At 40.0% G+C, this 22160-nt stretch overlaps 1 protein-coding gene across 3 annotated transcripts in view; it reads right to left on the bottom strand.

The window, feature by feature from the left end:
• ARHGAP29 (Rho GTPase activating protein 29) overlaps positions 1–21379 on the bottom strand; it is a 53030-nt gene extending 31651 nt beyond the window's left edge. For all 3 annotated transcript variants that reach the window (XM_082052406.1, XM_082052408.1, XM_082052407.1), the window contains exons 1-2: positions 21242–21379; positions 18122–18467 (exon numbers count right to left, since the gene is read on the bottom strand). In XM_082052406.1, the coding sequence (XP_081908532.1) occupies positions 18122–18383 (262 nt within the window). In that variant the 5' untranslated portion in view covers positions 18384–18467; positions 21242–21379. The remainder of the gene's footprint in view (positions 1–18121; positions 18468–21241) is intronic.
• Between the last annotated feature and the right edge of the window lie 781 nt (positions 21380–22160).

Genomic DNA, 22160 nt, shown 5'->3' with positions numbered 1-22160 from the left:
AAGAACACTATCACTAAAATAATGCATTCAAGCATGAGATTAGTTATTTGTACTCTCAAAAGCAAAGGTCTGGCTACACCCAGCTGAGATGCCTTTGTATTCCATCACTGTATTATTTGTTTACAAAGTATCTGAAACATTGTTTCTTTGCCTCCATAAGACAAAAGGTCTGTGACACAAGTGGTTCATGGGGAGGGTGGGGGCAGAAACCATCAGGAACCACAACTACACGGCATTCAGTAACTGACACCCGCCAAACAGACACTAAACCAGAGATTTCCTGTTAAGGACAGATTTATAAACCTCAGGTAGTAACATAATCCAAATATGCCACATTAATAGAAACACAGTTTTAATACTAAGGAGTCCAAAAATGGCTAAGACACCAACAGTAAAGCAAATACTGTTTATTGTGAAAAGAATGCACAAGGAAACATGTCTCCAAGTTCCTGCAGCGTTCCATCTGACTTAAGCAGTCATAAAAATTAATATTTACTTTCAGTTTTTCTTCTGTTCCTTTTCTCACTGTACACATTCATTTATCTATGTGAAGTCAAGCAGGAAATTCCTCCACCAGTGGATGCTATATCAGGTTTTAAATCTTTCCCAAGCTTAATTACCCAAATTGCAGTACCATCGAAGACTACTTAGTACTCGGGTCCAGAGGACTGCAACTGCCAGTGATCCTGCAGCACAGAGGACCAACCTGGGCATGTGAGTCCAGCTGTTTGTGACTACAGCCTCCTGGAATCAGTGAGTCCCCACCCCTCAAAAGATAAAAGAAAAGAGCTCCTAAACTCCTTTTACTCCTAAATGCTAAGGCAACCACATGAAAGGACACTCTAGAACTGGAGAAAGAATTGGGTAAAAGAGGCTGTAGCCAAAGCTGACAAATCTAATGCACAACGATACAACAAAGCAGCTGGGAAGCCTGGCAGTGTCAGCCAAGCCATCTTAGTAGCACACTGTTGTCATCGGCATCCCACTTCTTGATGGTTTCAGTCACCACATTTTACAACCCCTCATCTATCTTTAATGTAAAAACAACATAAGATACCTATTTTCTAATTTTAGCTATTTCTCAACAGGAAGCCTTTGTTTAGTAAACATTAGCAAGCAATAATGCCTTACAGCTATGGATTCTGTTCATGCAAAACAAAATGTGCTCATCAAGCTCGTCAGTGCCAGTCACTGTCCCTGCCAAGTCAGGGCTGGTCACAATACACGCAGCCGGGAAACACACTGCTGTGTCAGTCGGCTGCTATTCTTCTGTCTGACCTGATTTACTGTTGGCCCAAACATTTCTGAAGCTGTTTGTTTCAACAAATGTTTGTCAGGACAAATTTAAATGCAGTCTAACCTACAGCTTTCCCTCCCCATGGCTATTGCATATTCTACGCTGCTGTTCAGACCCATACAGAAGATGCATTTACCATTCTGCTTACTGCTTCTCCACACAGAACATTAACACTTTCTAGCAGCAGCAAACTCTCCTTCTGCTGTTTCCACCAGTCGTCAGAGAAGGGGAACCACTAATACAACTATTGTATTGCTATGGCTAAAAGTTTGTTTAGAAGTGAAGCCGGTCACACTGGCGACGAGGGAAGACAGGGTATCCATCCAGATAAACCAACCGAAAAGTAAAACATCAATGAAAAATTCTTGAATTCAGATTACATACGAGAATTTCAAAGCCAATATTGTAGTTCACACTGTCTAATAAGGTCCTGCTTTCCATAAGAGCCTTCTTACAAGTAGAAAGATGTGATTATTTACTTCATGCATTCAGTAGCTTTCGAGACTGTTACACAAAGTCAAAGATACTACCAGTATGGAAGGACCTGCCATGCATACTCTCTACAGCCACAAGTTTATATACATAGACCAGTGTTTTGACCATGGGAGAGAATATATATAAACTCATATCAATTTTTGTGAAAATTTTGCTATAAACAAGGTAACTTGCGTTTTTGCACAAATACTTCCTCTTCCTGCCTTTATGAGGATGATTAAATACCTTGTCTTTCATAAGTATCTCCCATGAACTCACTCACTGTGTGGATGTTATTGGTAGTTTAAGAAGATTAATAAATGTGAGTGGATGAGAACACTTAAATGCCAGTTGTGTTCAAAGCCACTGCCCCATAGCCAGAGGCAGAAACCAGCCACCACCCTCAGGAGGTCTAGTCCTGGTTTTGAGAACTGCCTTTGTAAATTGCTGCTTTCCTGGGGCTAGCTGAGGAGTGTTACTTCAGCTCATTTTCTACTTCCACTGAAACAGAGCAGCCTCAATTCTGGTTTTAAGTACCACTACAGATGAAAGGGAGAAGCCAGACAGTCTTGTAGAGTGGTCACAAGAACAAGCACACAAACTGGGAAGCCATTTCTCCAAAATCTCAATATGTGGATCCAGAACTTTTTACTAAAGTTTTGCCTTATGGAAGGCAAACAGTCAGCTCCTCACCGCTTTTGATCTTTGAAGGATTCAGAGGAAATAAATCTGACTAATCAACATTTCAATCTGGAAGACCAACATCTTGGCTGAAAGACTGTCAACTCTTATTTACTAATAACCTCATTTTTGGCATTAAGGTAAATTACATCCTGTTTCCATTACATTACACAAAAGTATTACATGGTATCAATAACACCACCTAGGTCAGTGGGGAGAAAAAAAAAAGTCGGCACTGAAATGAAGCTAAGCCAATGTAAAGCAACTTTAAACTAAAATCATATTACTATCATCTGCATCAATGTCTGCGTTGTGTACTAGGAAACTGTCAGCACTCAGTTCAGAACTTGATCCAGAATATGAGAGTCCCCAGTGAGCAACAGAGAGTAGGCAAAACAATGAACTGTGTGGAAATCACCTAGTTCTTACATCTACAGTTTGGGAAACGCTCCCAGATTAACCCATCATTTTATTTTTGCCGTCCTCCCCTATCAGCCTCACTCTCCCATGATTAACAGCCTGCTGTGTTTGTCTGATTTGACAGAGGTCACCATCACACCCAAACCACAACAAGAACTAATCACACACCCAGTGAAAGCATGTTATACACTTTGGTTTGACTACACGTAAAGCTGACCTATGTCACTGCTGTCTAGTCTCAAGGAAGCTTTTGGAAGGCAATAAACATATGGGCTAGATGTGATTTTCATTGATTGTAGAGGTATAAAACAAACAAAACATTTTTCCTTTAATGGTGCTGTAGATTTTTTATTTGTTGGTGGCCATAGTTCAGGAGTGATAAGAAAACAGCAGTCTTAGTTATCATATTTCTTCCTTTATTTGGCTGTATGAACATGCTGCTGATGTAAGGAATGAAACATTTTAACTAACTGAAGAACAAAAACTCAAAGATGTTCTGGAGTAATTTTTCCTTGTAAAATCTCTAACAGGGCTGGAAGCTGCCAAAGGCACCAGTGGAGTCACCACATTTCAACCCTGTGTTATGATGCAGAATTAGAAGTTACCTACCCATCCCTACGGCAAGAAAAATCGTACTTGAAGCTTTCAACATAGCAAGCTGGCCTGCCCAAGCTATTTCATTAATCAGTATCATGGCAACCCTGGTTGTCATGGCATCATTAAAGGACACTACACCAAATTCATACAGTCTTTGGCAACACGTGCTCCAGAATCCATTGCAACCAATGTTACAATGATGTTATATTGCAGAAAAAGTGACAATTTATGGAAAATAAACAGTTAAGCAATCATTTCAATGAAGAAAATCTAAGGAACTTGGGAGGTTTGATTAGGAATGAGGAAAAGAAAGGCATGAAAGTAGTAACCCAAGCCCTTACATTTGACATAAAAGCATTAAGGCTTGGGAGGGTTTTTTTGAGAAGAATAATATACAGATCAAATTTAGTAGAATGCATGGAAGTTCTCTGCAAAAGGCTTATTGAACACAGTATATTGAAAGTATCCATGTTTGATTTATTATATGCAAATAATGTTTTTATAATACGGGAAAGGATTCAGCATTTGGCAAGCTACTTGTCTATTTCCACTAAGCTACTAAATTTGAACTTAAAATTAGCTTGTACAAACTTAGGTCACAATTAAAAAGCACCTGCCATTTACATTTTTTTGTATTTTACAGGTGGAAGTTCTGTCCTGACTTTCTGAAATAAACAGGGTGAAAGTGCAGCCTTCCAATTTTTGCACAAAAATTGCTCTTGCATAAAACACAAAACTTCCCCCATTTAGTCCAGCCTTCCAGGTAAGGCTTCTAGCATTATGAGCTTTTGTTGTGTACTGGAAATACACAACCAGCTCTTTTTAGATTTGTTATTTGCTATCAGGGATTGACCAAAATATTAATACATCAGTCTGTCCATATATATTTGACCATTAACCATGCTGACTAGCCCCTGTGATGTGACCTTAAGCTATGGTGGCTTTTGTTTGGTTTTAAACTGGGCTAACATTCCTACTCCATTTTAATTATGGACTGATTCTGTACTACTGAAAAGTCAAAGGTTTTGTAAGAAGTCCTTGTCTATGTAAACAGGGAAAAACCAAGATTAGATTCATTTTCAGAAATTAAAGTTGTAAAAAAAAAAATTAAAGATGTCTTAAAAAAATCTTTTCAAAAAGTCAAGAAAATAGATGGTGTACATGCAAAATATACAGGATAATAAAAATCTTATAATTCTGCCTACATTGAAAGCAGTTAAATATTTTCATTATGTTGGTTTACCAACTGACATCAGCAAAACAGTTGTTACTTCACATTCATTTCACATTTAAATTCATAGATGAACTCCCCACTTGTGTATGTGGGGAAGCCTTTTGGAAAAAGCCTACCACAAAGCAGCTTTTCATTAATCTATTTCACTATGCTGTATGCAACATTCCTTCAACTTTTGTATTCTACTATGCCTTGAGATTCCAGTCAACTAACCTAGATGTGTTCAGCCATGCAGTTTAATCTTTAGAATACATTAATCTTTTATTAACACAAAATTTAAAGACATTAAACCAGTAATGAAAACTGCTGGAGTTTCCTTATTTACCTATATCTGACAAATGTGGCTGAACACACCAAATGGCCATTTTAACCCCTGTTCATTTCATTTCCCTGAGGCTTCCAGAAGTTTAATAATGAAAGTAGCTGAGGATAATGCTTCAAGCACTTTCAGAACACAGTTTAAGTTAGAACTGTAAATTGTCAAGTGGATGTAAGACTACATTCTTTATGATGAATACATTTGCAATAAGCTTCATCGGTCACATTTCACCACCAAGTCACATCTAGGAGGATTTGCAACTATACTTTCAGTAGTACGCATACACTACTTATTTCTTATTCAAAGGCATTTCACTAAAACTTAGCAGCCCCAGGACTGAATAGTTGCCAATCTAAGACATTGTTAAATAAAATGATAAAATTTTTATTCTTTAAGCAACTATTTTCCTTGGATATTGGTTCAAGTTCTGAAAACATATGAAGCAATGCTCATTCAACTTCCACAGCACAAATTTCTGAAAAAAAAAAAAAAAAACAAAAAAACAAAAAACCAAAAAAAACAAGTCGAAAAAGGAAAGATCATCCTCAGAAAGTTGACCTTACCCTACCAAACTGGCACACAGAAGGGATAGTATGAAAGTTTTGTTTTATTCATTCAAAAGAAAATAAATTTAACCTTTGCTAACCCACATCACGAGATTCTAAAAAAAATACTTAACCTTTAACTCATTTTACTTTTAGTCTAAAAACACTATTTGTTCTACATGGCTGCTCCTTGTACTTTTAGCCTAAGTCACTGAGTGAAGAAGCTATTTTATTGCTGCCAGCCCACCTAGTTTTCAAAAGACCACACAAAACCAGGATTATGAGATTATATGGTGTTAAACAAGAGGGGCATTACTTTGTGCATCTCTTTTAGAGGACCTTTAAAAACACAATTACAGACTGCTATAGGATGTGATAGTATTCCATTTCTGGTTTGTTGATTAAAAGAGCAAATGTACACAAAATCAACTTAGATTAAGTGATATTCAAATCACTACAGTAGCAGATGATGCATTAGTTGTCTAGAAAACAGATGAACATAAAGGATTAATTATTTGAAGTTCCAGCATTGAAGTCCTGCTGAAACAACCACTCAAGAGAGTAAGGCCTGACTACATACCTTGCCCAGGTGACACAGTGATGAGCCATTTGAATGCTCAAAAAGAAATACTTTCAAAATCTTCCCACTTCCTAGATTCAGAAACAGTCAATCCCTTCTTCTATAGAATATTTTGGTATCAGATATTTCACACCAAAACAGCTTTTAGAATTTCATCTGAAAACACTACAACACTGTCATTATAGCAGTAACTGATGTCACACCGGCACTTTCATGCCCCAGAAGACAACAGTAACCCACAGCACAGCTCACTACGCATTCTAATTGAGCACTATTTCTTCACAAACCTTGCAATAGAAAGGTGACAGACCACAGAATCTGTTTCCATGATGGTTCTGGATTTACACAGCTGTTTCCATCTTGTACCACTGAAGTTGCCATTCCAGCTAGTCAATGCTGAATTAAAACAAACAAACAAACAAAAACCAACACACCACAACCAAAGCAAAGGATGTGCAGGTCTGTAAAACCTACAGAATGTGAAAATTATAATGGAAACAAGCAGAACTTGGTCAACTACATATTTGAATAGTAGCCCCAAGCATTTAAATTTTCATCCACTGGCATGCAGCATCTGATGCACAACCAGCTTCCCTCGTTATTAAGAATCCGATTTATTTATATGCTCCAGACCTACTACTTTCTTTCCAAATTAAGTTCTTAGCTACCTTCTCTAAAATCTTACGTCCAGTCATCAGCCAAAGCCAGCTACATCTAGAAAAACTTCTCCATTCCTTGCTCTTAAGACAAGGGCTAAACATGAATACCAGAGAGCTTTTAATTTGGCCACTCTGCAATCGTAATTCAGCTGTTAGTTTCCTCTTCTTCACGACCAGCATAAGCTATTTGTCATGGTCACTTTCTCAAGGCTCTTAGTTAACTGTGTTCACTCAACTCTCGCAAGTCACAATTCACATATGCTACTACACTTTCAGATAAACAATTTGCACCTTAGCAAATGAAGCACTGTCCCTCCAGAAAGCTGCTGCCTCCTTCAAGTGCCCTTCTGCTGGCAGTGATTAACCTACTTGTGTGCTGAGACCACAGCCCATTGACCACTACTGTTCTGTTTGTCCGCATCTCCACTTTAGTGATTCCAGTAAACATTTTTTCCCCATTGTTGTCAGCATTGAAGAACTTCTGGACAGACTTTTTAGTTCAATAGTCATAGCAACATCTGGAACAAAGTACCCTATATACAATCTATGAAACAAACAAACAAACCCTCACATACCACACATCCCTATAAAACCAACCAACTACAAAATAACTTAGGCATCCTAAATAAAGAACCAATCAGACCAATATCTAACGCTAATGCTTCAGGAACTCCCTGTGCATAACTATTGCAGCAACATCTGATCTTAGAAATAGAGTAAGAATATGCTGTAGTCCAAAAGTAGAACATCAGCTGAGATGCTAGATTTGTTCACAACAGAGAGCCCTAAACCAATCACATCTGCACGAACTGGAAAAAATTCAATACTGTGCTCAGAGTAGAGCACCCTTGGGAAACCCTGTGCTACAAAACTGAAATTTGGCCCCAAATCCTAAAGATGTCAAAATCTCTTGCTGAAAAGGCATGGGGTGAGAGAGAGGACACACTTGTGCTTTAACACACAAACATAATTCCTGCAAATGACTGACCTACAATCCTGTGATTCATTTTAATCAAAGACAACATTATTTTCAAGGCATCTTAGCTAAAACTTTCTCAACAGGTCTGCCACATCTTGCAGATTCCTGAAACTAGAAAGGGATCAAGATAGTACGAGAGTTAGAAGAAACACTTCATTTTTTCCAGAATAAAAGCCTGTCTTTCCATTTAGCAGTCACAGTATACATATCAACATTCATAATATCACGGTTGTTTTGGCTCATAGATAAGTAGTACTAACAGAACTTTTAAAAGTGTAATGAACTGCCACAACACCCACCTGTGGGCCCTGAATCAAGTTAAACACAGCACAGAGAATCAACACATTTGAAAAAGGGATCACACTATACTATTAGAATAGCTCTTTGGAGCTACTGAAGTCATCAGAATTTGAACCTTAAGCTTCCTTATTTCTCCCATATATTCTCCAACACCCATTTACAGTAAAAAATAAAGAAGTCTGTATGCTATTTCACATACAGACATGTAAGAAGATGAGAGACCAAAGTCCCAGCACTAATTCTCTGATCATCATTCTAGACCAAAGCAACTGGAGCCATTTAAAATGCTGTTTCACAAGCAAAAGGACCGTGTAACTGAGTGCCCAGCCCCAGATAAGAGTCTTGTAAGGTCCTTTGGAAGCTTTTCACTGCTCCTTGCATTAGGTGTATTTTCATTGCCATTTGAAAATTAATAATGGAGCTTTCATTGCCACTTCTGATTTAAGCAATAACTGGAGCAGTTTAGTCATGACACAGAACACAACTCTGAAGAGTTAAGTTTGATAAACCAACCTTCATCTGAAGTTGACAGAGTCTCCAAATTACAGATAAACAAAACTGGCAAATAAGAATTCCTACATATTTTTAAAATTGGCCCAAGGAAACACCTTCAAACAGAAAGCAAGGAAAAAAGGTAAAAAGGAAAAAAAATCCTTTGACAGCTAAGTCACAGCCTCTACAAAAAATATTCCTCAAGTCCTGTGTTTTTCAGTTACACTGTTCTGTAATGAATGTAATTAATGAAAGTTTAACCCAAACACAGCAATCTTCTATAAAAAAGGGCATTTTAGGGATACAAAGGAGAGAGACCCCATAAAATCCCTACTTGCCTTAAAAAAGGCAAATAGCTACCTACAAAGATCACGGTCCAAATTTCCTTCCCTGCCATGCAGTTCTAACTCCCATCCATTAATGAGACATTAGATCCAATGTAACCAAATTACAGAAACTGCCAGACTAGATTGCTTGGAATTAAGAAACAAGTCAGCTTCAGTTCTGTGACCAAGCTGCATAAATAGGAAGAAAAAACAGTCACAATGAGACCGGTTGAAAAGGAATGATTTAGTCTATTAAATCCTCATTAAGTAAAGATCATTAAAATGACAGTCACAACTTAGACAAAGGCAAACAAAAAAGTCACTTGTATTTACGTTCCTGTTTTATGCTGCAACTTTCATACATAAATGCACCAGAGAAAATGCAACATTTTTGAGGATACACTAGAATACATTTTGCCAAGAGATCTTGTTTTGTTTTTAAACAAAAAAGCTCCTACATGTACGCAGGAATTGCTGTTAAGAACAGAAGACTTCACACTACATATGAATCAGATCACATCTTTCTGGCGTTGGGGCAGATTCTTTGGGACACAAGTTTTTGTGTCCAAGTGTTCCTCTGTTTCTTAGGTAAGCTGCAAACTACATTAGAAGAATTTTTCCTGTTGGAAGGCCTAACTTTACCTCTCCATTAAAAAAAAATAAATCTGACTATATTAATTTTCTTCCTCACTATTCAGCTTTCACCTTGCTAATCTTGTAATATCGGTTTCATTAGTCTAGTTGCTGTGACAGAAAGGGAAGGTAATTCTAATTAACAAAATGGTTAAAGCTCTTTAAGTGTTTCAAGATTCTTTTTACAACAGAAATGCAAAAAGGAGGAAGAATAGAGTTTTACTCGTATTTCATTTTTTGCACCTCAACAGCAATGTAAAAATGGAAAATGCCTATGCCCTTTCACAAATAGTTCAGAGTTTTCCTAAAGGCAGATATGCTAATTAAGTCAACAAAAATATCCAAACCGCACATAAAGGTTGACTTTCCATTTTCCACTCACAGGCCTTCAAGACACACACACCCCTCCTGATTGCTGATCTTAGACACTATAGCAACAAGTGAACATTTGTTCTGAAGGAATGCGGAGTATGCAACTGGGGGAGGGGTAGTCCTATCAGCCACAAACTTATCTGCTGGTCCACTAAGTTATTATTTAACTTTCATCTTCCCTGAAACTGAAGAAACAGCATTTACTACCCAGTGTTAGCAACCTGCATTTAACAGGCAGCTTACACTTTGATTATGAAGAACAGAGCTTTGCTTGAACTGAACTTCAAGGAGGTTGTTTTTTTTTTCCCTCGCCTTGTTCAGACTACTGGAAACAGAACTGTTCATGACTGCAGTGCTCTTATATCACAAACCCACAAAGCAAAAGAAAATGCCTGGCTCTGGCTCCAGTGTCTTTAAGTCCAAGACTCCCTAAACAAAACCCTGCAAGAGGACAGACTCCTAGAAAACAAAAAGCTTGGACAGAAAAGGTGGTAGAATGATCTGGAGTGAAATGACAAGAAAGGTGAAAAGGTCTCTCCGGGCTGAAGCGTAATATTCCAGGGGGAAGCATGGTCCATAGCTATGGGTGTCTCCCATAAACTTGGACTGTAAACTACTTTTTGTAGGCTTGTCTTCAGGTTTCACTAGTTCTTTCAAGAACAGAGTCCTCTGGAGTATGTTGAACTCCTGCTTTTTTTTCAGAACTTCTCAGTTTGAGGAATCTAGCACTGGACAGGAACAGGACTCACAGCCAGGGATCTCAGTGCGTCCTGGTTATGGGAGAGACCAGGATGAAAGGACAGTGTGGAAGGAGGGGAAGCATGGGGAAATGAGTACGTTGCCTCTGGTTTGCTCTGGTCCTAGAGCTCTACTAAGAGAAGCAGTTTACAGGCCTGTCTTTTTTATTTTCTTCTGAGTTTTGCCATGAAAAACATCAGAAACTGTTAGAAAACCCAGACGAACACAGAACAATCACTACTATTGGATTTAGATTCTTAGCAATAATTTCACTTGTTAAAAAAATTAAGAAAGTATTTACTTTGTTCTTATCCTTGTTTACATCTTTTAGATCTCTTAGCTTGAAAGACAATTTCACATTTGCCAAAGAACAGTTTCAGATTGACAGAACTAATACTTAACACTGACTACTACTTGGAGATATGTGAAAGGGTGTACTATGGAATTTCCAGGTCAGAAAGACAGGAAGCACATATATCTTTGCATATAAGCAGCAGGTTTTAGGAAAGCAACTTTAAAAGATGACTGTGAAATTCAAATATGTCAAAAACTCAGAGCTAAGAAGGCTGATTAATTTGCCATCTACAAAGGGCATTTTCTGCTTGCTGTTCTCCCTCTCACCCGCACCTTTCATACACCCCTGTCAAACTTAGCATTCAATAGAGGAGATGGCAGAGCTGGTACAGGGTTCAGCTGTAATGCCCGGGCAGAGCACCACACCAACTCCACCTCATCTCTCACAGTCTTGGTCCACTTTAACCTCTGGCCACTCATTCCTTTGCCAGTCACCTTCTCCCTCTTTTGCTGGTACCCACGACAGCCTAACAGCCAGCCCGTTCACAAAACTGATGTGGCTGAAAACAAATTGTTCTTCCTAGGACTGGTTTTCAGGCAGATCTGCCCCCAGACCTTGCTTGCTCTGCAGTCACCAGAGAACTGCTGCCAGTGCCAGGAGGAAGCAGCGAGATCACAGCAGCTCACACTTCAGTTTCTTCTCCAACTGCTGTGAAAACACACTATTAGCATGGTTTAAAACAGAGCCCTAACAGAACAAGCTCTATAATAAGAAAACAACAATTTTAGGCACATCTTGTAGATTTTCAATAGTTACAGAACTGTACCATTGATTCAGCTGTTAGTGGGAAAGAAAAACCTGTAATTTCTGCAGGAGCACCTTCAGAAGCGACTCTTCCCAGCTGCCTCACACCTGCCCCAGTCTGGTTCAGTCCCAGCTTCCCTGCGACTGCGTCTCACAAGGTCACTTCTGCCAACTCTGCTACGGGAACAATAACATCCAAAGCAGCAAATACAAATTGTCAGAATTCGCCTCTCAACACCTTATTTGCTTCAGCAAGATGATGAACGATGTTATTACAGGCTAACACATTTAACACATGCAGTTAGTTCCTTGTGGACCAAGTCTGAATAGAGCTACAAAGTACAAAGAAGGTCATATTTTAATAATAAGTTACAGAATCATTCTTCAGGTATTACAACGTATAACACTTCAGTAGATCCTGGAAGTGATTAACATTAAAATTCCACTTCAGACTTTTTATGAACATCCTCAAATGTTGTGATTTCTGTAACAGGATTTATTATCTACTAGGTGCTTTGATTTCCCATTTTTTTTTTGTGCTACGTGGAATAAGGGAAACGATGTGCTATGCTTTACATGAATTCCTCTGCCTTTTTCCGAGGATTCTTGAAGGTCATTTAATCAACTCACAAGCAGATTGTTTATGCATTTAATAATGACTGTGGTCTCACAGTTCCCACAAGCTGCCCTGACTGCATTTTACTTTCCCTTCTCCAATGAAGGTTTTTAATCTAGGACACAAAATACTATCAAACAGAAAACCAGCACATTCTTTCACAAAAACTTCTAAAGAGATCAGTCCAACTTCCTAAAAAAACGCCACAAAAACAAAATACACCAAAACAAACAAACAAAAAAACCACCCCAACCAACACCCACAACCACCAGACATTCCTTCCAGAGACTGTTGCAAAGGAAGATAAACACTTTATCATATCCTTGTTTAGAGCAGTTTGCCCACCTACCAACTATTCATACTATGAGGTATCGTTAGACAGGTAAATACATCCAGTTTAAGGTGTATCAAAGACAGCACGTATCATTGAGAAGCATCAAAACTGGAATAAAGATCCAACAGCAAAGTTACACCTAGTATTTTGTTATCATAATTTCAATCTGTAATCTTCACCGCAATAGCTAATGAACTTCAGATTTCCCTAGCAAAAACAGGACAAACTTTCAAAAACATTGCCTCAGAAAAACAACACTAACATTTTATACTTTCAGAAAACAGAGAAATAAAAATCAAATGCTAAAAATACTAAAGTGCCTTCATCATACGGACAGTACTGAAAAAGGACACATTTATCCAGCCTGGAAGGGCTGAAGAGGAATCATTCATCTTTGACCCTCAAGCACTATATTCAGCAGACATCTTCTGGCATGTGATTAATACCAATCTGCACGATGCTAAAACAATGTTTTGAAGTCACTAGAGATTACAGGTTCCTTATTTTGAGCAAACTACTTACCTTGACACACCTTTAAAATTGTCCCACTGGGCTGAATATCTTATCCTTCAAAAATAAGGACCTGATACATTTCAAGTTAGGTAGCATTCTTGATCCTTTTGAAAATATTGGTGCTACTATAAAGGTGAGGCAGACATTCCTGACCCGGCCATCCAGCTTCACCAGTATTTTTACCTCTGCTTCAGTTTAATAAACAAATAAATGAATTTTTTAAAATCTTAACAAAGCCTAAGAAACCAGACAGCAAAATCTGATCCTCAAAGAGAAAACTGTGATGAAAGGCAGAAGTTTTATCTTGCTATTCTGTTTTCTAAGGTATCTGGGGGTGTGGTGGGGGAAAGCGTACATTAACATTTTGGAATAAGCTCCAATTTACATTAGTTGAAAGCAGGATGAACTTGAGGAAATGAGCTTTTGCTCATGAAGAGGACCTAGAATTACCTACATGAAGCACATAATATCACACTTTGAAGATTACTTCAAAGTTGGTGATAAAGCAAGCAATAATTCCTAAGTATATTCTGAAGTACAGCTCAAGATTATATATTAAAGTATAAAGTATAATTACTCCCGCACTTTTAAACCACATGCAAATTTTACCCTAACAGCTATTCACAATGAAACAGTATTTCCCACAGTCCCGAAGACAGACCTTACAGTATGAAATATACATTACATTCCTTAAAAAAAAAAAAGCAGATGTCACAAAACTAGTAGCTAACTATCTTCAGACTAGGGAAACAGGAACGTTTCCCCCCTCTGATGTGATAAAAGCTACTATTTACTCTTTAAAGTGAAACACTTAGTAAAATATCGTCTAATGAGGAACTCAGACTGTGTCCCAAATATTTTGTGTGGTCCTTTTAAACCTGAGTAAATTAATCTCATTTGAGCAAAGGCCACGTAGTGGCATCATTTGCTTAAAGCAATAGTAGAATGTATTATGGACAGTAACAGCACAGACTGTAGCATCACCAGTCTCATAGATACATGCCTACCCTTAAACAGGTAAAAAAAAAAAAAAAAACTAAAACCCTCAACTCAGCATATCCATGCAATAAGCAATACTATTTTTAAACTGATAAATCGTTTATTAGAAGTTTGTAAGAGGTAGGTCCTGCACATTTTGTCCCAAGAAGTGGCTTGCATGCTTTCTAAACAACTTCTATGAGGTATAGGCATCCTTGTATTTTAAAAAGATTGGACAGTGTATAGCAGATACCCCATAACTCCTCTTGTCCAAAAGAACATACTACACATGTCGAAGTCAGCCTCAAAATTCAACAGTGCTTACTTGCATTCAACCCACGCTTTGGGACAAGAATTAACCCTCTTCAAGTTATAGGATTTGACTTAAATATACCTCATGCACTTCAAAGTCTGATGTATTTTCAATACTTTGGTCAGGTTAAGCCCCAAGCAGGTCTCCAGCAGAGGCAAAGAACTTCTCATTTACTAAAACACACTCTACACCATGGAAAGTTATTTCTCTTCTTGAATGCCACTACCTGTGAAGATCGCAGATAGCTCCAGCTTTTAGATTGTACTTCACTGCACGTCCTGCCTTTTCAAAGAGGAGTGCAAGCTGCAGGCAATAATTAGGTTCTCACACTCTCACCCATTAGCTGGAAAGTTACTATTGAAACTCAAAACACCAAGAGAAAACTCACCAGCTTTCAAGCCATGGTATCTTCATAGTTTGTACTTTGGATGTACATTAAAACTGAAACAAGAACTAAACCTGGGGTACATCAAGAATACAGAAACCCATCAATAAAACTGAAAACTCAACCAGTCTTAAGAGTAGCACAGATTGCAGGTAATGATCTGAGACTTCTAGGTATTAGTTCTAGATAGTTCTCAAGTTTAGCCTTCCAAGGAACTGTTTTCATTTTCTTCTTATCAGAAAGGAATGTAAATGGACTTATTTTGAATCTCCTCAATATATTTCAATTATCTCTGACCTTATAAAGTTCTAATGCTACAAACAAATACAACCTTTCAGGTCATACACAAAGACATGATGACAATATAACTAACCAAACTAATATCAGTCATATGGCACAATCTCGCTCATCTGCAAATTTAACTGAAGACCAGACCAAGAGACTGATGCACTAACTGTTCAACTACTGCAGGTTCAGCCTGTCATCAAGTTGAATTAAATTAAAAAATCTCTCGTGAATCAGCACTGGATTCATTGACCTGAGTTCAAAGAATTCCCAGACCTCTTATTTAATGAAGACATTGGTAAAGTGTCTCGATCCTGTGCCTCAAGTTGGATTGCTAGTAACAGATCATTACATCCCACGAGTACAACGCCTAGATTCAAAAGGAAATTCTTAAAAAGACAGGAAGAACTGAAATGCACGGAACACATGGCATTTCACTCAACACAAGAGGCAACTGCAAGCTCCCTCATGATCTAACAGCTGGCAAACTTTTCAACTCTATAGTTATATTCAGAGGGTTTTTTGTTTGCGAGTTTTGCAGGGGGGAATGGGAGAGAAGATATTTTGGGTTTTTATGTGAAATATCGTTAAGAAATAAGTTCCAAGTTTTTTTAGATTTCAGTTTACACAACAAACATTGCTGAGTGAGATTCTGAAAATAATCAAAGCAAGTTACAATGCCAGGTTTACCTTTGTTGACAAGTAATAGCCAAAATTTATTCAACATTATGACAATGGGACTACTTTCAGAAATTGAATTGTATTAGCATAAGTAATGCAAATAGAAATAGCCTTGAAATCTATAGAAAGTTTCAGTTATATAACACTCGTCCCTTCGAAGAGATCTCAACTTGTTCTTTATGTTACGTATCACTTGCATTTGTACCACACAAAACACAGGACAAGTCTATAATCCAAGGGCACTTATGATCTAGTTCAGACACGAATATGTTACAACCCAAAATAGCTCAGATTTTTCACCCAAGATGGTATCACCACATCAGGAGACTGCTAGGTGAACCAGGGGTGAATAACTGCTAGGATCTCCCAAGGCAGCTCAGATAGCGCAAGCAGGGAATACAACCATCAGTTGGTACAAAAGTCAAGGCACATACCCCTGGAGCCAGCCCCCCTACTGATGCAGACAGACTCCAGCAGCTGAACAGCCCTGGCAAACAGGGAGCCATGAGGTCAAGAGTGAAGTTACAGTGCATGAGAAAGGTGTTTTTACACAAATCTGCCAAACTGGCAATACTATGACCTATGGTAGAAGCTGAGGAAACACTAGTTGGAAGTCAAAAGACCTACAGCAGACTCTGGGAACACTTGCCAGGCAAATACAAGAGTTCACTGATGCAACCCTGTTGCTCCACCTACATTTGCCTCTTCTGAACTGCCTGAAGATGCATGCAGCATATACACATCCAAATAATGTTTTTTTCTGTAGCTAGTAGCAGAATCTATTTTTAGTTCTTATTTCATGAACTTCAAAGCAAAGTTTTACTTTTCAATAAAACCTACATCAAGTCAATAAATTAATGCTGTCCAAAAAGGAAGAAATTAATTTCCTATCCCTGAAATTGATTCCAACTTGGAGTAATTAATCTAACTAACTTCAGGGTTGTGGTAAACTGCAAGCGTTAGGAGCCAGAATTTTATGTGTAAGAAGTCTGTCCAATCACCTTAGTAAGTTTTTGTCAATCTTTGGACAGACAACTGTAGACATTTCCAAAGCTAAATACGACAGAGAAATGCAATCCAAACTATGCACCTTCCAGGACATTGTCTCCAGCCAGCAGTAAGCAAGCCCAACATTACAGAACTCACTATATTATGAGATTTTAGGGACAGAGGTCAAAAAGAACACCCCTAAGTGTGGAAACGAAACATCTCCCCTTTATAAATTAACAATCCTTTAAATGGACAATATTTGTTTAACGAATTAATTCCACAATGTAGTGTAAAACAAGACAACTTCCTTGTTAGTTTTTTTGATCTTCCAAGTTCAAAACTTAAATTGAACATTAATTAACAACTGCTGCGTGGCAACTGGAACACTTCAGTATTTCAACAGCCCTTTCCTACAGGATTTCCATTTCAGTATTGGTAAGCACCAGACACCCCATTTCACAAAAAACTCCGCTCATCCTGCATGCTCAGCAAAAGCACTGCTGACGTGAGGTGTCAAACTATTGCTTTGTTAAGATTTGTTCACACCTTTTGGCAAAGCTATTTCAGTGGTGTGCAGACTCACTTGAGACACAGCGGTGACTGCAAATGCTCAGCACTCAGGACATCCCATATAAAACTGTTCTGGATGTTATTTTAGCTGTTAACATGGTAATATTTCTGCAGAAGTTAGATAAAAGCTTTCCTGCTGATGACCAAAAATGGACTAATACCAGGAATGGGAACACACAACAATGCACACTCCTCATATGCGAGAAAATTTGCAGTTTCCACCTGCTGGCAGAAAATGGTAAATACTTATCTTGCAGAGGAAGAAACTTCAGAGTTACATTGTACCTTACAACTCAAACTACTAGCACACAGGACTTTCAAAAACCAAACCAAAACAGCCTAGAAAACTGAGGCATCACCAAAATATTAACAGAATTCTTTGGAATTACAAAAAACATTCAGGCAATTAAAAACTCATAAGCTGATGGTCTCGTTAACTTTTAGCATCAGCCTAGATAGCCTGCTAAAAGCCTTTCTTCCCTTGTTATGATTATGAAACATATTGCACAGTGTTTTGATGAGGAAATACAGAACCCAAACTAACAACCATCATTTCCCGTAATCACCATGCTGGGGGAGGGGGGAGGAAGGGAGGATAAGGGGCGAAGCTAAAGGGCAAGGGGAAGTAACCACAGTAAAGACTAGTAAAAAACACATGAATAGAGTTGTAAGAGTTTCAGAAAATCCAAGAATTAAGAACAACTGACATACCTTCTGAAAGAATAGCTTCCTTCAAATAGAGTAGCACATCTGCAAATTTTCTGACATCATTCACCAGTTGCATGATATATTCTGGGTCCACAACAGGATTATCATAGCAGTCAGAGTTGGAGCTAATGCTGCTCAGAGAGCTGCTCTTGGTGCTGCGCCCCATTCCCCAATTTCCTGAATTAGAGATGGTGAAGAAGTTGGAGGTAGACAGTCGGGCTAATCCCAAACCACGCTTGTTACTTCCACCGTTCTGTCGCAACATCCCAGCAGCCGCTGTGCTTATAGAGCTCTCGCAGTTAACACTCAGTGTTGCTTATTGTCCATTTGACAAGCCAAAGATGAAACCCTAAAAAATTGGGGGGGAAAGAAGGTGGAGAAAGAAAAATGCTGCTTAGTATAGGAATATATGTGAAGTAATATTTTTTCTACTAACAAGTTCCAAAATTTCTTTCAAGATCATACTGGTGTGCATTACAGTGCTGAACTGAAGTATTAGAAAAGTTTTTGGCTGTTTGAAGTTATTTTAATTTGTACAGTAGACACACAGTGTTGTATAAAAAGCAGTGGTATGCAGAAACTATTTCAAAAGCTAATTATGATGCATGCTTACTTCGTGAGAAAAGTTTCTTGCCTGAATATTCTGGAAACCTTAAGAATTAAGTTCTTTGCATCTACCCTGAGACCTATTCTTTACCATGAACTGTTACTACAGCTGAATACAATTGCAAAAGCACTTGATGCTTGCATCAACCACCAGGATGTATTCAGCATCCTGTCTCTTAAGATGACAGCCTTGATCTGACATGATGAATTTTCTTCATGTAGAATGTGCCAAGCGAGAAATCGTGGCCCATCACAGTTCGTCTCAGAAAGAAAAACATCCGGAAAGAAGTTACGTGGGCTTTTCAGCATGTTATCTCTTAATATGAAAGGACACATAAAAGGGAAAAGATTTAAAAATATTTTAATATCAATGTTTATCTGCAAATCTCAGTGCAGTTATCTTGAAGGGCATTCCTCTGCTTCAGTACACCTTTAAAGTTCCACCGTGAAAACGCACAAATTTAGGAGAGATTACATCGGTATAACTAAACGACTACCTGCATTCTTTTTGTTCAGGAAAAACAGAATGCTACTGCAATTTTCCCAATGTCAGGTTAAGCAATTCATTTCAAAGCAGCAGACTCCAGGTGGCAGAGTCAGGTATGGTTCCAGCAGCTCGCACAATGCCTGCTATTATTCTCTCAACACCAGGAGTTCTCAATGTTTATACTATATGGCAAACACTACAGGGGAAGAAGAAAAAAAAAAAATCTGGAACATGACAGCTAAAATGTTAAAGTGGCTTGCAGATACATCTGCAGAAAAATCTTAAATTTGACTATTTTTATCTTAAAAAACGTTATTATGATCTAGATTGCAGGTTGAAATGAGTTAACCTACAGATGTTTGTATTTGGTTAGCCCAACTGAAGAGGTAGCACCTTCAACACTTTGAACACTTCCACTACCTATATCAACAGGTGTTATTCTAATGCACTTCCATGATTTTTGCATTATTTCTGCCTTATTTCTCTTCACAATTTAAACACATCAGAGGAAACGTGGTCAAAGCAGTTGTTTTTGTAACTAATCTGCAGGCCTTCCAGGGAGTGTGCGCTGGGGGGAGGGGCAAAAAAACTTCAGAATTTAACACAAATTAACTGCTCTAATTTCTGTTTACTGTTTAAAGCCAGTACCTACGACAGTACACATGAGACTACACAAATAATGCTGATAATTAAGCAATTCCAAACACCTCAAACAGACTGAAGTATGGTTTACAATAAACATGAAGCACAATGTTTAAGCAAGTTTCTTCTGTTCCCACATGTAATTCTCATGGCTACAAAGCTACTTTGCAAATCCACCTCGCACTTACAGCAAAAAAGCCACACAACCTTCTCTCATTTAAACAAGTGTGATATCTATTTATATCAAGACAGAGATTTTCATATTATTTAAAGGACATGCCTCTTTTAAGTCTGGCCAGCTTGAGAGTCAACTTTAAGTAGCATGATGTGTTAGACCTGTTCCTGCAGCAAGTCCATACTTTTAAATCTGGGTTATTGTATAGATATGTACCATCTTTTTTAAATTCAGATGAGCAACAAGTAGTACAATAATGCCACCACTTTGGAAATTATAAAAGTGATGACAAAGTGTTTCTGGATGGGAAAATCTTGAGAGAAACTTTTGCTGTGAAGTAGAAGCTGAACCAGAAGTGAACAGTTTAGTACAACAGTCCCCTTTTCCTCATAAATAGGAGCCCTTACGTCCGCTCCTCCCGCATTACAAGGCAGATGGGGGAGAGATTCCCTCACAGAACACATGCCTTTCATTATTCAGAAGTGTTTCATATTTCTTCAGGAGACTCTGGCTTCTAAAACGAAAAGCGTCCACCAGCTTTTCTATAAACGCCTCCAGACTCTCCTGGTTAAGAGCGAGCCACTGCCAGTCCCGACGGAAAAAAAAAAAAAAAGAAGGAAAAAAAAAGCGCCAGATATTTCAGAAATTTGCTCTCCCAGCACAATTTCTCCGGTAGGAGGGGTAAAAAAAAAAAAAGGCGCTCTCAAAGGGGCCACGTCTCCCGGGCGCTGGCAGCCCCGGCCGAGGGCAGGGCCGCTGCCCGAGCCCCGGGCGGGGGTCGCCGCTCCGCCCTGCCCCCGCCGCGCATTCCTGCGGCCCGCCCCGCCGCACCGCGCGTCCTCCGCGGCCACGGACCCCTCGCAGCCGCCCGGCCGCGGGGCAGCGCAGGTAGCGGGAGAGCCCGCGGGGCGCCGCCGGGAGACCGCGGGAGGTGCGGGACAGGGCGGGGGTCGGCCCTCCGCCCCCGCCCGGCGGTTCCCGGAGCGGTGCCGGGCGGGGAGGTGGGTCGGAGGGGCGACACCCGCACCGGGGACATGCCCTGACCAAGGGTAAGAGGAGCGCCGGGCCCCTCCATTCTCCCCCGTTCCCGTTCCCCCGGAGACTCGCCGCCGCCCTGTCCCGCGCTCACCCGCGGCTCCTCCCGGCGGCGACAAGCGACACCCCCCACCCTCCAGCCACGTTGGGTCCCACGTCCCCCGGCAGGAGCCCTTACCGGAGAGTGGCGGCCGAGCGCAGGCGGCAGCCGGGCGGCCGCGGGCCCTGCGCACTCCCGCCCCGCTGCCCATGGAGCGCGCTCCCCGCCGCGCGGCCCGCGACACCGCCCCCGGCGCCGCCGCCGCTCCCGGCACCGCCCCCGCCCGCCGTTGGCCGGCCTCGCGCCGCGGGGCGGGGCTCTGCAGGGGCGGGGCTCGGGGGGCGGCCGGAGCGCGTGCAGCGGAGAGGCGGGGTCGGTCCGGTGCGGAGAACAATGGCCGGGGGGACAGGGGCCGGGAGTACCTGCCCCTGAGAGGAGCCGAGAGCTGCGAGCAGCTGGCGTGTGTGCGTGCGGCAGCGCTCGGGGACAGCGAGAGGACATGCCGCGCAGAAACAGCCGCTGCACGCAAACCAGGCTGCAGGAGTCGGCAACAGTCCCGATTCAGACCGCGTGGTGTTTAGCAAACAGGATTTGCTTTGAAGCGATTTGCCCAACAAGAAACAAACACGCCGTGGCAAAGGGGAGAATGTGTTTCTCGTACCAAACCTCCCACGCTTTTTACTCGTGCATCTAGTACGTCATTCATTGTACAGCTTCCAGTATTGTTACGAGTCAGTAAGACGTGTGCAAGCACATACACTGTATACTATACTGAGCTTGCTTTTATTTCTGGATGAGCTCTGTTGGCTACTTACGGAAAATAAAAGCAGCAACAAAATAAAAATGTAATAACATAAGACTATGCCCCCAGGATGGAAGTGGATTCATCTACCCAGAAAGCACAAATTTTGTCATAGTTTAGCTGCATGTGCACATATATGCACATTCTTATTATTAAGAAGAAAAATAAGTTGGAAAAACAAATTTGCAACATCATAGAGAAACTCAAATAGTTCCCAGCAGCATCATCACCTCTAGACCTCTGTACTGACTTCTG

This window comes from Streptopelia decaocto (genome assembly GCF_964273445.1).
Source record: "Streptopelia decaocto genome assembly, chromosome: 5".
In the NCBI taxonomy this organism is placed as follows: domain Eukaryota; kingdom Metazoa; phylum Chordata; class Aves; order Columbiformes; family Columbidae; genus Streptopelia; species Streptopelia decaocto.
The sequence above is the reverse complement of the archived record's forward strand: the minus strand, read 5'-3'. Positions and strand labels throughout refer to the sequence as shown.